The 15,025-nt window shown below is 42.9% G+C and overlaps 1 protein-coding gene across 1 annotated transcript; it reads left to right on the top strand.

Annotated features, from left to right (window-relative positions):
- The first annotated feature begins 3,543 nt into the window (after positions 1-3,543).
- ASCL3 (achaete-scute family bHLH transcription factor 3) lies at positions 3,544-6,804 on the top strand. Its single transcript, XM_074999022.1, has 2 exons — positions 3,544-4,237; positions 5,405-6,804. The coding sequence occupies exon 2, from the start codon at positions 5,421-5,423 to the stop codon at positions 5,946-5,948; it is 528 nt and encodes a 175-aa protein (XP_074855123.1). The 5' UTR covers positions 3,544-4,237; positions 5,405-5,420; the 3' UTR covers positions 5,949-6,804.
- Positions 6,805-15,025: the final 8,221 nt, after the last annotated feature.

Below are 15,025 nucleotides of genomic sequence, written 5' to 3' on the forward strand. Positions count from 1 at the left end.
ATAATGTTTTGTGTAACCCTGTTGTGCAGCAAAAGTTAGTGCCATCAAGCTAATGCTATGAATGTCTGATTTTAATTTAAATTTAGGATTTTTTTTGTATATTGCATGTGCACATTTTAGCTTTTTGGTAATATTTAACATTCATGTCAGAATAAAAAGAAAAATAATTTTCTTCTAATATTAATAAAAGGAAAAATCACTATTTTCTGTTTTGAATATATCCATAGTAGATATATTTTCCCCTATGCGTAGCAAGTTAATCTGTCTTCTGTAAACTGAACATGAATTGATGTGTTCAGTACATGTTTCTGCTAGCAGCTATCCTATAAAAGCATCTGTTCTAGAATATATTTAATGTAATTTTTGGAGAACTTTTGGTGAATGAGTTCTCAGTTCAGTGAAAGTTTTAGTAAAATCAAAACAGAATTAAATCAGTATTTGAGATTGGATATGCAAATATTTTGACCATGACTTTACACATGGGAATACATTGAAAATAAGGCCAAATGTTGGTCACATCATTCCTCCCTTTTCGACTATGGAGGGTATGAAGATATTAGAAAATCTGCAATAGACAAGAAACTTTCATATCTGGCATTCTATCATCTGTCATCTCAAATCTTTACTTATATACTTTATGCCATTTTAACCGTAAGTGAATTCTAGTTAACGTTTTTCCATGAGTACAGTATAGTGAAAGTAAATACAAATAAATACAGAATGTTTACAGTGTACAGTAGTACTGTTATTGGTCAATGAAGTACTCTACACACATTTTTGTTTGTTTTCTTAATATCTAATCCTGTTGTTCTTTATTGGTATGCATTATTAGGTATACCTCTCTCTTATCCAGAATATTTGACTGTCCGGCAACCTGTCAGTCCTGGGGCTGCTGGATATGAAAGAGTTTACTGTAATAGCTCCAAATTATTGCGAAGGAGTTGAATCAGTGTCATTACCTCCATCAGGTAGCAGAAATCCCTCTGAGTAAATGCTGAATACTTTTGTGCTTTGAAGTGTTTTTTAATCGATGATGGAAGTAGCTATTTTCTGGCACGCTTTTGAGTTCTCCTGTGTCTTTTCTGTTAGAAGACATGATGGAAATGGATTACTTTAGATAGCGACACCTTGGTGACGTGGGAGTGAATGGTAGCTAAAATAAATCAGGCTGGTCTCCATACAGACAAGCATTGCATATACAGTTTCTGAAAGCAAATAATCGTCATATGAATTTGTAGCTACACTTTAAAAAGGTAGCTTTGTTAGAAGAACGGTACTAGAGGGCTGAGGGTTGAACTACTCTTCATGGCTACATCTACACTAAGAGTTAAGCTTGGTTTTTAATAAATTTTGATTTTTTTTAAACTTCTTCTTATGAATTGGAATTTGTGTCCCCAAACTTTGAAATTCGACCCATCGTTTTTCCGTGTCGAATTTCCACGTCCCTATTACCCTAAGCAAGTTTGATAGTGTGAGCTCTGCATTGTGTGTACCTATCCCACAGTGCCTTAGCCCTGGTTGCTTGTGGGTGTTTCATGTTAGACTCCCAGAATGCAAAGCACTGTCCCAGAATTCAGAGCACCCAGTAACAGAATTCAGCCCTTCCACAAACCTGCCTGGGTTCTCTGTGCCACATGTCCTCTGTGGACATGGGTGTAGCAGTGGGCAGCTGTGATATCAGCCCTGTCCACCCCCACCTGGTTCTGTCAGCTGTGCATCTGCTGTGGATGTTGGTGTAGTGGTGGGCAGCTGTGCTATCAGCCCTGTCCACCCCCTCCCAGTTCAGTCACCCATACATCCAGACCTTTATATTTGCAGGCCTGAGCGCTGCTGAATTCACATTCTAATTTAATGAAAACCTCATGGGCTTCCTGTGGCCTTCCTGCGCTCCTGGATGGAGAGCAGCAGAGAAGGAAGCGGCCATACGTGAAGGGTCACCATGTAGCTTTGTGGGATACATACAGGACATTTCTGGAGGGTAATAAATCTGAAATAAAGACATGGCACTTCCATGCTAGACTTTGTTTGAAACTTTAAGTTAGAAAGTGATGCTATACGCATCTCATAATAGGGACATTTTGTTATCACTATTAGGGCTCAATAAGTTGAGCTAATGGTATTTACAGTAAAGACAGTGACATTTTAATATCAAGCTAATTTCTGTAAATGCAGTTTTATCTCATAGTGTAGACGCAGCCTTAGCGTCATGACAATGCTGTAGCAGTACAGTAAACCCTTGATTTAACATACCCTGATATACTGGACTTTGGAAATAATGGACACTGTCTGTCAGCCCCTCCACCTCCAAATAAATGCTGGAGACTCACCAGAGCTGCCACAGGGGCTGGAGGAGCGGCTGGAGCGGCCACTGCAGCAGCTGCAGCCAATAGGGCCAGAGGAGGTGGGGCAGGGGGTGGTGCTGCAGCAGGGCACGGGAGCTCTCCTCCTTGAGCCCTATGTCTATGGAGCATGTCAGCGCCCACCCACCACTGCCTGCAATGGCACTGAGCAGCAGCCATGGGCCATGTCTACACTAGCCCCAAACTTTGAAATGGCCACGCAAATGGCCATTTTGAAGTTTACTAATGAAGCGCTGAAATGCATATTCAGCGCTTCATTAGCATGCGGGTGGCTGCGGCACTTCGAAATTGATGCGGCTCGCCGCCGCATGGCTTGTCCCAACAGGGCTCCTTTTCGAAAGGACCCCGCCTACTTCGAAGTCCCCTTATTCCCATCTGCTCACAGGAATAAGGGGACTTCGAAGTAGGCGGTGTCCTTTCGAAAAGGAGCCTCGCCGGGGTGAGCTGTGTCAATTTCAAAGTGCCGTGGCCGCCCGCATGCTAATGAGGCGCTGAATATGCATTTCAGCGCTTCGTTAGTAAACTTCGAAATGGCCATTTGTGTGGCCATTTTGAAGTTTGGGGCTAGTGTAGACACGGCCATGGTGTCAGAAGCTACTGCCCACTGGAAGGCTGGAGGCAGTCACACTCTACCTTCACGCGGGCGGCTTGGAGCCGGGAGCTGGAGGAGCCACAGTGCTGAGAGCTGCAGGGGATGGAAGGAGCCAGGACAGCATTCAGCTCTATCCTGGTAACTGGGAATGGAGATAGAAGTGTGAGGGAAAGAATGGAGCAGGAGGGCAGAAGGGAAGAGGGGGTGCAGAGGACGGGAGTGAGTGATGGGCTGGGAAGGTCAGTGCATCATCATACAGTATAACCATTCGGATATAATGGACTTTTGGCATTAACGGACACCCCTGTCCTCCTATTAGTCCATTTAAATTGAGGATTTACTGTTCTAGATAACTTTGTATAAGAGAGACAGTTTTACTCTCTGTCAAATTTCTAAGTGTGATTTGACTGGTTAAATACAAATCCTGAACATGTTGTTCTGTCATATCTGCTAGCATATGTATAAAGAGATTATGCAGTACTGTAATGGGTTATCATGAATTACAGGTAGTGTGGTTCTAAGCAATGTTCCAAAGGGTATTTATTCACTTACTATGTAAAAACCCCCCTCCCTAACAAACAAAAGGTTTTTTTTTCCCAAGTGGGCATGTAATCTGAGTAAATTTCTTTAGTGTTGTGTAATACCAGTTATTAAAATGATCTTCAGATAATCCCTTATTAGTGGGGAGGAACTCTGCAAAACAATCGGGGTAAAGGAATCAATAAGGAATCCCCTTCAGAGGAAGCTCAGCAGATGGGGCTGTCCAGTGACCCAGAAGCCCTGTCTGTCAGAGGGTCCCCCCAAAGTGCTTACATGGCTTTTTTGTCAACAGATTATGTTGAGGAAGGTGTTCTGCCTCATGGGGGAGAGGTAGAACGCTGTTGACAAACATGCTGAGTTCTGTCGACAGTATGTAGACAGAATGCATTTTTAGTGTGGATGCTGTTTTGTTGACAAAACCCACTAGTGTAGACGTTGCCTTGGTGAATGGTTTGGCTCAGGTTACAGACACTTGAGTTGTAATATTTTTGGAGAGGAATGTTGGGTTGGGGAGGCTGTTTTACCAGCGCATGATGAGAGCGTGGCAGTGCCTGGATCTGAGTGACAGAATACTGACTGAAAAGGTAAGAGTTGAAGAGGGAGATTGAGGTCTCTAGAGGCACAGGAGGAAGGAACAAAAATTCAGCCAGTTTTATTTTATATAATGGCATAAGTATTTTTTCTCAGTTTCAGACTAAGCTGGATGTGTTTGGAAATGAAGAGGATCAGGTGTTACAAATGTCAAGTAAATTTGAAGTCTTAAGTATCGGAGGGGTAGCCGTGTTAGTCTGGATCTGTAACAGCAACGAAGGGTCCTGTGACACCTTATAGACTAACATAAAAGTTTTGAGCATGAGCTTTCGTGAGCACAGACTCACTTCATCAGATGCTGGTCTTGGAAATCTGCAGGGCCAGGTATAAATAAGCCAGAGCAAGGGTGGGGATAACAAGGTTAGCTCAGTCAGCAAGGGTGAGGCTTACTACCAGCAGTTGATCTGGAGGTGTGAACACCAAGGGAGGGGAAGCTGCTTCTGTATTTAGCCAGCCATTCGCAGTCTTTGTTTAAGCCTGAGCTGAGGGCGTCAAATTTGCAGATGAATTGTAGCTCAGAAATTTCTCTTTGGAGTCTGGTCTTGAAATTTCTTTGCTGTAGGACCAGACTCCAAAGAGAAATTTCTGAGCTACAATTCATCTGCAAATTTGACGCCCTCAGCTCAGGCTTAAACAAAGACTGCGAATGGCTGGCTAAATACAGAAGCAGCTTCCCCTCCCTTGGTGTTCACACCTGCAGATCAACTGCTGATAGTAAGCCTCACCCTTGCTGACTGAGCTAACCTTGTTATTCCCACCCTTGCTTTGGCTTATTTATACCTGACCCTGCAGATTTCCAAGACCAGCATCTGATGAAGAGAGTCTGTGCTCACGAAAGCTCATGCTCAAAACTTTTCTGTTAGTCTATAAGGTGCCACAGGACCTTCGTTGCTGTTTGAAGTCTTAGTGTAGCTTAGCTGTTGTTTCCTTTAGGAGGTCTGAAGGGATTACTCTATCTCTGGCCCATGTTTAGTAAATTTCTATAGCGTACGCTGGTGATTATGCACTTCTGTGTACGTGTGAAGGATGCTGTTCAAATAGGACATCCTTACATACCATGTGACAACTTTCCACATCATTTCATAATACCAGAAATGCTTTAAAATTATTCCATATGGGAAATTACAATTTATAGTTTGTATTACTGTAGCACCCATGAGCCATGGTCACAAACCAAGACCCCAGTGTGTTCGGCACTGTACAAACAGAATAAACAGATAATTCCTGCCCCAAGTAGTTTACTCTCTTTACCACTAATAGAACCAAACCCATTTAAATTGTGTACGAATCATTCAACTAATATGCAAATATACATTTCCAGGTTAAACAAAACCCCAATGGATAGTAAAAGCTTCTGTAACTTCATGGACAAGTGGCCCATCTATGACTCTCAACATGTACAACTGACTCGGCCTTTTGTCGTGGACCCTTTTGTCACATTTCATGTGTACCCTGAGGCACCCACCCAGTTCACCTGCTCTGAGGATTTGCCGGTACTTCCTTTTACATCTGAGCAGTTGATCCCAGAGAACTTCTATACTGATCCTTGCAACTTTCCTTATCAAGTGGCCCAGGCTAATTATGGCAGAGGTGACTACTCTTACGGTCCAGCTTTCATCAGAAAAAGGAATGAAAGAGAGAGACAGAGGGTTAAATGCGTAAATGAAGGCTATGCCAAACTCCGACGTCACCTGCCTGAGGAATACTTAGAGAAACGGCTTAGCAAAGTAGAAACACTTCGTGCTGCCATAAAATACATTCACCATCTACAATCTGTTCTGTACCATGATTCTGCACTGACAGAGAAGAATAGCCTGGAACTGGGCCATACATCCAACGCAATTGCCAGAGAGATCCAGTTTTGAGGACTAGCTGAACTGCTCCAGGGAAGGAAAAACAATCACAGCTGAGGCTAATAACAATTACATTATTGGGGACACAAATATGTCTGTGAAACTGACATGTTTTATGAACTATAGAAAGCACATCCCTACCAGACTACTGAGGAGGGAGTTTAAATTAATCTACAGGGGATTACACTGAGATGAGAAATACTAATGTACAAAAAAATGAAATGTAAACCATTTTAATTAATTCAGAGAAACGAAGAAAAAATCCTTTAAATATGTTAGCTGGAAATGGAAAATGAGACTACCTGTAGTATTTCAGAAAGGAGCAAAGGTGAATGCCATTTGTCTGCATGCTTTTAAATAAATAAACTTCTCAGTGATGGGGCTCAGCTCCTGTTCATTTTCAGGGATAGAACTGGCACATGCCACTCATACCGCCCAAAAGAATCTCAGTTCTAATTGCCATTCTGTTCCACAAAAGACAATGGACAACTTTTTGTCAAGGTACTGGTGTATTGCCCGTAGTGGACAGAGTCCAGGACTGGGACTCCACTTCTGCCACAGGCCTATTGGTTGAATGTCAGCAAGTCAGTGCCCAGCTCTATGCCTCAGTTTCTGCACCTGTAAAATGAGGTACTGATCATGTTAAAAGCATTGAGATCTACTCATGTAAAGCACTATAAACCCTAAGTGGGGTTATTAAAAAGAGAGAGAAACAATTTCCAAAATAGCTACCTGAATGTGGAAAAATAAAACATTTTTGGAAATGCAGCTCAATCCTTTTCTTAATTTGATTATTTTTGGTATTTAAAACTTGGAACACTCATTTCAGTTTTAAACCCCTTTTTTCCTGGTCTCATTCTAATCTGTGAGCCAGATTCTGTCACCCATACTGTCAATAAACTTAGTGGGATGTCTTGTTGAAAAATATGTATTTACTTACTGACAGAGTAAGATCCTACTTGGAGGAGAGGGCAGAAACTGACCCTGGAAAGCTTATATGCCTCAGCACTTTCACTGGGATGTTTTCTTCACTTCCTGTTCTAAATTGTTGCTTTGCTCTCTTAAATAACTGACAATTTCACTATACACCTATCTTTCATTCCAGCAACGTTGTCTAGTTAGGGCCTACTGAAGTGAGAGCAATCACAAAAGTTTAGCTCATAATTTGCAAAAAGCATTTTCCTCCCTTGGTTGAAAGGCGCTATTTATTTTATAGATATTCAGTAAAAAGGCTCTTCATTTACCATAATGAGAGCAACTGCAACATGGGTGCAGAAAGTATTGAGGAAAATGGCATTCATACCTGATACTCTAACTATATACAGCTCTTCCTTTGAGCCCACCAGTCATCTATATGCTACTGGGTTTGTGGAAGCAAAAGGCTAGTTTTAGTATGACACAAAAAAGGAACATTAGTCTTTGTGCAGTACTGTCCCTTTGGGCATGGGACACATCTTCTCATGCACACTTGCATGTCTCTCTCTTCATTCTAGCTGGAGTGTTGAACTATTCCTTGTTGACTTTGACTTTGAAGGTTTAACAGCTGCTACAGCCAGTGTTGGATCTAGTCATTGCTTTGTCTTTGCTCTTTTCTGAGTGAAAACAAAGTTATGAGGCCAAGAATTTCAAAAATAGGAGCCTGAATGTGGAGTGAGGAGCTGAACCTGAAGATCCTAACTAAGTGGCCTGATTTTTTTTCATAACAGCTGGGCATTAACATGCCCCAGTGACTTCATGCCTGAGTTCCTCAGGAGCAGGAAGACAACATGACTATTTTTGGAACTTTTGGACAATGGGATTGAAAGATCAGAGGTAATTCTGCCAGTCATCCAGTTGTTTTACATTCATTTCCTTAGGACATTTCTCTGGTTAAAGGGCTATTAAATACAACTCTGATGAAACATAGCTGGGAAGCAGAATTTATTTCACTAGCTGTGAATGAGATTTCATCAGCTTTTAATTTTCTAACAAAAGTTGCTGTGGCTCAGGCAACTTTTTTACATTCCTGGAGGGGTGAAAATACACTCATCCCCCGCTATATGAGCACAATTGGTTCCTTTTTGCTCGTAGGCAAAAACTCGTAAGAGGGATACTAAATTCCTATTAAAATACATGTAAAAGACTGATTGGTTCCAAGTGCTCGGAATGGCAGCAGGTGGTGCTGCTTTTGAAAAGTAACTGAACCTGGGATTGGGAGGGGGGTTAAAGGCTGGAGACAGTTTGGAGCCATGAGCGGTTAAAACCTCTAGGCAGCTTAGGTGGAGGAGGTGGTGGCTTGTTCCTCCTGGCTGCACCAGAGGTACCTGGGGGCGGCAGGGGAGCTGGGGGGTTTGGAATGGAACAGAACAGGAGGGGCTGGGTGTTGGGATCGGGCTGCGGGGGGGTTGTATGGGGACCAGTGGGAAAGTTGGGACTGGGTGAGGGGGGCTGCGGATTTCCCTACCCCCCAGCTCAGGACCCCCATGGCCAGCTCAGCTCCAGTCATGGGGCTGCAGGTCTTCCCGCAACCTGGCCAGGGACCCTGTGGCTCGAGCAGAGCCAGCCGCGGGGCTGCCAGTCTCTTTGTCCCCCGCTGGGAACCCAGCAGCTGGCGTGGAGCCAGCTGCGGGGCTGCTGGTCTCGCGGCCTTTGCCAGCGGCTGGTTCCTATTAGCTGGGGAAGTTCACTCGTCTAAGAAACATTGGTAGGTATGTCTCTCCCTTATTTTAATGAGTACTTTAAGTAAAGTACTCATTAAACGAGGGATGAGTGTAACTTAAATTTCTCACAGAACTGTCCTATCACATCCTGCCTCCCCTTGGGGAGGAACCTCAAGCCATGGGTGTGGGGGTTGTGATACGACAGCACCTGTATGCAGTGCTTTTTATTTTTAAGGGGAAAAAAGATGGTTGAACTCAAGCCCCAGACTGCCCTTCCCCCACTACCACTCAAGCCCCACTCTTTCCGCCGAAACTCAATCCCCAAACCACCCTAAATTGCCCCTAGGCTTAACCCCCAGCTCCTCCCCCCAGCTCTAAGTCAGTGCCCCCCCCCCACCAGAACTAGGCACCCTCAGAACCAGGCAACCCCAGCCCACCCCACTGCTGTAATTCAACCTGACTCACTGGAGCTGGGGATGACAGTGTTGCATTGGGTCTCCTGGGCAGCGCCAGGCCTCTTGGGCCAGGCTGAGTGGCAGGTGCTGCACCGTGTCCCAAGGCCTTGCTAGGCCCCAAGGCTGGGCCATTAGGCTGCACCTGGCTGCAGGCACTGAGGCAGCACTCGCTGCACTGGGCCGCAGGCGCTGGGGCAGTGTCAGGCAGCAGGAGCCAGGCTGGGATTGGAAGAGATACGTGGCTCCCAGCTGGAGCCATGAATGCATGGTGGGGGGAGGGTGGGGCACTCAACATGTGCAGCTCTACTGAGCTGCACTTCATCACACTGCCCTCCCAGCTGCTCCAAATGGAGCCTGCCAAAATGGCAGCACTGGGAGAAACGGTGCCGGTGTCTAGGTGCTATTGGAATTTCATCGTCCTTTGTCTCCTTTGATACCTCTCACTGTTTCATACAGCTCCTACCACAATGGGGCTCTGATCTTGTTTGGGACATTGAGATATTGTGTTTTTATCTAACTAGTAGATGGCTGTGAGGCTTAATGAATTCATGCTTGTAAAATGCTGTGACACCACCTCAGCCCCTTTTGCCCTAACAGCAAAGCAGGACTTTTGAAACCCGATATAGGAGCTTTTTATTTTAATCCCAGAGGTTTGTGTGACCTGGTCTTAAGCAATACAATTGTGTTTGCTCATTCAAGAGTGCAAAATAGACTGGATATACACAATAGAATCCTACATTCTGATCCCACCACTGTAACTGATACTTTGATAGTATTGTATCCGTCACATTTAAAATACAATGGATATATGGAGGACAAATGTTCATCTATTGCAGTATTGTTCCTCTGGATGTTAGCTGAAACACTGCTGTATGCACATGCATGGCTTTCTTCAACACAGTCACTTCCTGTTTGTAATGAAGCTATGGCAACCAGCTTAGAAACTGGAAGACACTAGCAACAAATGACTCCACTCCAAACAAGCAAAGGGTCAGGATTTCTTAAATCAGGGTAGCTCTGAGATGACAAGAGTGGGCAGTCTCAGTATCTGGTAAGTTCAATATACTCAGTTTCCAGAACCACTGTATCTAAGTAATTGTAGTTGCTCAGTAAACACAATTTTTTTATATGACACCTTTATCTTTGCTCTCTTCTGCCCATTCTGTATCTGCTCCTGACTGGCCAGCGTAAATTTGCTCCAAAACTTTTTGTGTGTAATAGCTTGGAACTCCCAGAATGCTTGTAAAAAAAGCTCTCAATGTTTTTGTTGTTATTTGCTCATTTGCAGACACAAGTTTGTTTAGATTATCACAATTGCTTCAGTCTGGGATCCTGTTCTAGTTTATAATCCTATTGAATGCTTATATAAAACGCTGGTTTGTTAAATAAGAGTTTGCTGAAATCTGACCATATTTATCAAAAGATCACATAAGTAATGGTCTTTTAAATCAGAGAAAATGAGTGTAAAGTCCAAGGATGACATTTTTCAAATGCAACTAAATAGCATAGGAGTCTAAATTCCATTTGCAATTGTAATTTAGGAGCACAGTCCTGTTGATTTTCAGTGTGAAAATTTTACATGATTCTTAAGCATCTTTAAAGCAATATTAAAAATTCTAGCTAGAACAGAAGTGTGTCTGCTAAATCTTGCCTGTGTTACTGGAGGTAGCTATAGCATTGTAAATTTTAACTTGACAGCCACAGAACATCTTTTCACTTGTCAAATCTGAGCATGATTTCCTTCTCTGACTAAAAGCATCACCTGTCATCATAAAACATGGCAGAACAGCTGCAAGATCAAAATATTTCCCCTTAAATACATCAGTGTAATACAAATGATAGGCAGCATTAATCTAGCACTACATTCAAAAGATGTCTTTGGGCTTATTTAGCAATAATAGCTCCAGCTGTCATTTTTGTCATAGCTCAGGATAGGATGGGATGCCCATGGGAAACTTTAAAGAAGAATGCAGAAGCAGCAGATAATGCTGCTGATTCTCAAGACAATGATGATTCTCTCAGTGGCATTCAAGGGCACTGTCCTATGAAAGACTTAATTTAAAACGGAACATTCCCTGAGAGTTTTTTCTAGTTTATGTAATGTTGTTAAGCTCCCTCTCACCTGATGCAAAGTCCTGATTCAGAGCTCATTGAAGTCAGTGGAAAGGTTCTTATTGATATCAGTGGGTTTTGGATAGTACACGTGTGTTAATCACAGTGACTGCTTCCGGCCAAATTCAAGGCCGATGAATTACATTCCTCTTACCTAAATTCCCTCTGCAGTTTTAAATGAATATCTTAATTTTCAGTTTCTGTTGCTCTGCACTATTAAATACTTATTTCACACGAGAAGTGGCTACATTTCAGTGGTAGGTAAAGTTTTGATTCTTTATTTTTTAATACAAAATGCCATTAATAAATGCTTTAAAGTTCTTTGGGATCCACGAGAAAATGTAAGTCATTATAGTCATCACTTATCGACAGTACACATGATCTTAAAATGTGGTGTATTCTTTGTTCACCTCAAACACCAAATTCTCATAATTCTGTTTTGTAGGTAACTGCTTTTGAGGGAATGGAGCATTCAGGAACACCCTTGTTCACAGAGACCAAGTACTGTACAGCAATGACAACACTAGATAAACTGCCATGCAGAAACTTCATAACTAACAACAATCCCTTCTCTAGTGGCTCTTTCATAGTGCATCCTGTTTGGGTTACCAGACCGTTCATCCTCTCCAGGTGGTAATTTCTTGCTTTTGTCTGTCATGTTCTTTCTCATGACCAGTCTCTACCCTTCTTGACAAATTAGCAACCTGAACATAGTTTTGTGTATTGCAATATTTTTTTCATTGTTAGCTTTATAGACCATTTCTGATTAAAATTGTCTGCAGCACTGTAGATGACTGAAAACAGACTATGGAATAAGCCCACTAAAGAAATGCTCTTTGATGCAGGCCAATTGGTGCCAACTGGCAAAGAGCTCCCTATTCTTTCCAAGAATAACTGAAAAACTTAACTGCTCCTAAGACATCTCTTTCACGGTATTTTACCCACGAAAGATAGCATGTGATGTCTGTACTGAAAGCTTGTAACTTATCAACACTCATAATCACTGTGCAATGGATTACTGGTAATATTTAAGCAATAATGTAACTGTATTAAAAATTGTCATAAGGTCTTGGAGTAAAGTTAGGCACCAAGGAATAGTATGATTGGGTGACAACCCATTCCAGAGGGAGGGAGTTGTGACTCCTCCCTGGTCAGCTAGAACAGTCATTGGAAGCCCATCAAAGACCACCAAAAACAATCAAAACCATTTGGAGGTAAACAGGACTGTTACAACAGACATGGGAGTGCCCTGTGAATAAAGACAAAAACTGATTAAGTATAATACAAGATGTAAAAAGTATCCTTGAACTGAGGAGACATATTGTTGAATGGGGGGTGGCTTATGAAAACTGGACCCTGATTCCTATGATGCTAGCCAGCTTTGCAACAGAGCTTTGGAGATGGGGGAACATAACTTGTTAGCTAAGAAAAGTAACTATTAATAAAGTGTAAGTTGCAATTTGGACTTTATTTTGTTTTGTGGTGTAACTAGATGTTTAGATCACTGTTTCTTATGTCTAGAGGAATCTATTCTTTTTAAAACCAACTTTTTTATTAAAAGTGCTGTGTATTCGGAGAGATGATTTAGGGTAAATGTGAATTGAGGCACACTGCTCCTTTGGGGACAGAGGAGCTGGGATTTCCGCGTAGCTGGTGGCAGGGTCTGGCTATTGCGAGGAGGGATGCTTTGAGGGGACTTCTGCCACTCTTTTTAACCAGCCCCTTAAGAGCAGTGTGAGTCTAGTTTGGCTCCTGGCATTAGTTAGAGCAACTTGCAGGTGTAGGTTATATCAATCCAGGACCACAGTGTGATCCTACCACAACCACTAACCCCATCTCCCACCAGTGGGTGTGAGACTGAGAGGGGCTGCCAGAGATACAAGTGAGGGATTCTCCTGCCCAGGCAAATCCTCAGCTGGGTCCTTCTGCCTGCTTTGCATGATGGGAGTGGAACCAAACAGGTCTGCCAGCAGCCCCATGAAAATTAATACAGTAGATTGTCTTTGCTTGGCTTTGGGAACCTCTTCATTCTCACCATTAACTCGTTTCATTCTATTCAAGGTGCTCATGGATCGGCTGCTGTCATTTCCATGACACAGCATGTAAAAGGCTGAAGGAGTGGCAAAAATCAATGGACTTTGTTAATGTTCCTGTTCTAGCAAGAAAAGAACCTGATGGGTTTTATTATCTTGGTACAATAAAGCAGGAGATAGAGGCAAGTGATTAATGGCTTGCTTATCTTGTGTATTGTATATACTGTAAAGTATATATACTCCTTATGTACTGTGTGACCCCCCATGACCATGAAATCTGTTTGGTGAAGTCACATGGCTCACACAGTGGAGTCCCTCCAGAAGAGATTCACAAAGGGTGAAATTCACTGGGCTTGCAGAATGGCTGCCCTTCCCACTAGAACCCAGCCACCACTTGAATCCCTGCTGTGGACAGAACTGAGCTGAGTGTGTGCAGAGGCTGATCTATCATGCAATGGGATGTGCGTGCCATTCACAATTTCTGTACTGGTTCCGATGTTGGCTGTCGCATGAAGTCAGGAAGCAAGTCCCAAACCGCGAATCTGCATTTGTGATTATTCAGCTCCAGTGGATTAAAAACCATCCATAAGGGCCAAAATGTGTTCCATTCCTAAGATCCGATGTACAGAAAAGCCTCATTTTCCAATTGGGCAGTGTTAAGGAGATGGTGCCTCTGGGGGATGCTCAGATTGGCACTGGGTTATTTGTATATCCAAGTGCTGATCAGAGCACCAAAATAGGGAATTTAGACGGCTTAATATTGCCCCCTTGTTTCACAATTCAGCCCTGTTTGCTTATCAAAATACAGGTAGTGGCATTGGATTATCACTGGGGTAACAAAAGCTACCCAGTGATCCAGCCCATCCTGCCATATCTCTGAATGGCATACTGTATCAGTCTGATTGGGATACAAAAGTATGGGCTGAGATGACACCTCTGTGCAGCCTCTAAAGCTGCCATTTACTAGCTTCTGTGCCTCCTTGGGTGGTTTTTTTCTGGACCATCTGACCACTGTTCTAATCTGCGTATGGGATTGTTGGTTTGTGGAAAGTTGGGACATGCCCATTATTCAGACACCAAAGCAGCTGCTTGTGAGATAGGGACTACCCAAATGATCTCTGCAGAGAAGCTCCTGTTGGGTTACCAGGCTAGTGTAGCACTTTGGCTTGCCGTTCTTCCACCAGCACTTAGAGGGTTTTTTGGAACTTTATTTTGTCCTAGTTGGACCCATCCTGCAAGGAGCTTTGGCTCCAGCAGTGAGGCATGGCTAACAGGACCTTGCAGGGACATGCTTTTTGTCTCTGTGCCAGTTATGCTGGGCATTGAGCCATAGGTACATGTATTTTGTGGTGTTATGGATAATGCCTCCCCTACTCCTGTGAATAAACAGATAAACATCCATATGGCTGGAAAACTGTTAGCGTGTTATGTATACACTTATGGCTTTGGTCTCCTGCAATCCAAGGCACAGCATGTCTTTTCATAGACACTAGTGTATGCTTTAATTTATTAGGTGGTTAGCACTTAAAACCTGCAAGGAAAAAGGGCCTTTTCTTTTTGAAGAGCAGGGGAGTGGCTTGCTAAATTTGCTGATGCAAAATTTACTGTTTTTTTTTTAAAGGTAAAATACCTGTTACCTCCTAATTAATAAAGGATTCATGAGTGAATAGAGAACAGGTTTCAACTGCGTTTGGGACTTTGTTACCATCTGCCTACAGGGAAGCTTGTGAAATGAACAGCACCAGATTAATTACAGCTGAGAACATAATTTCAAGCCTGTAGTGTCTTTTGCAGTGGAGAAAAATATGGACTTAGTAGTAGTGGATACAGCACTTATTTTACTGTGACTG

This window comes from Carettochelys insculpta, chromosome 6 (genome assembly GCF_033958435.1).
Source record: "Carettochelys insculpta isolate YL-2023 chromosome 6, ASM3395843v1, whole genome shotgun sequence".
NCBI classification, from domain to species: domain Eukaryota; kingdom Metazoa; phylum Chordata; order Testudines; family Carettochelyidae; genus Carettochelys; species Carettochelys insculpta.

Coding starts and splice junctions, on each gene's coding strand:
- ASCL3 (XM_074999022.1), top strand. CDS start 5,421: ATGGATAGTAAAAGCTTCTGTAACTTCATGGACAAGTGGCCCATCTAT.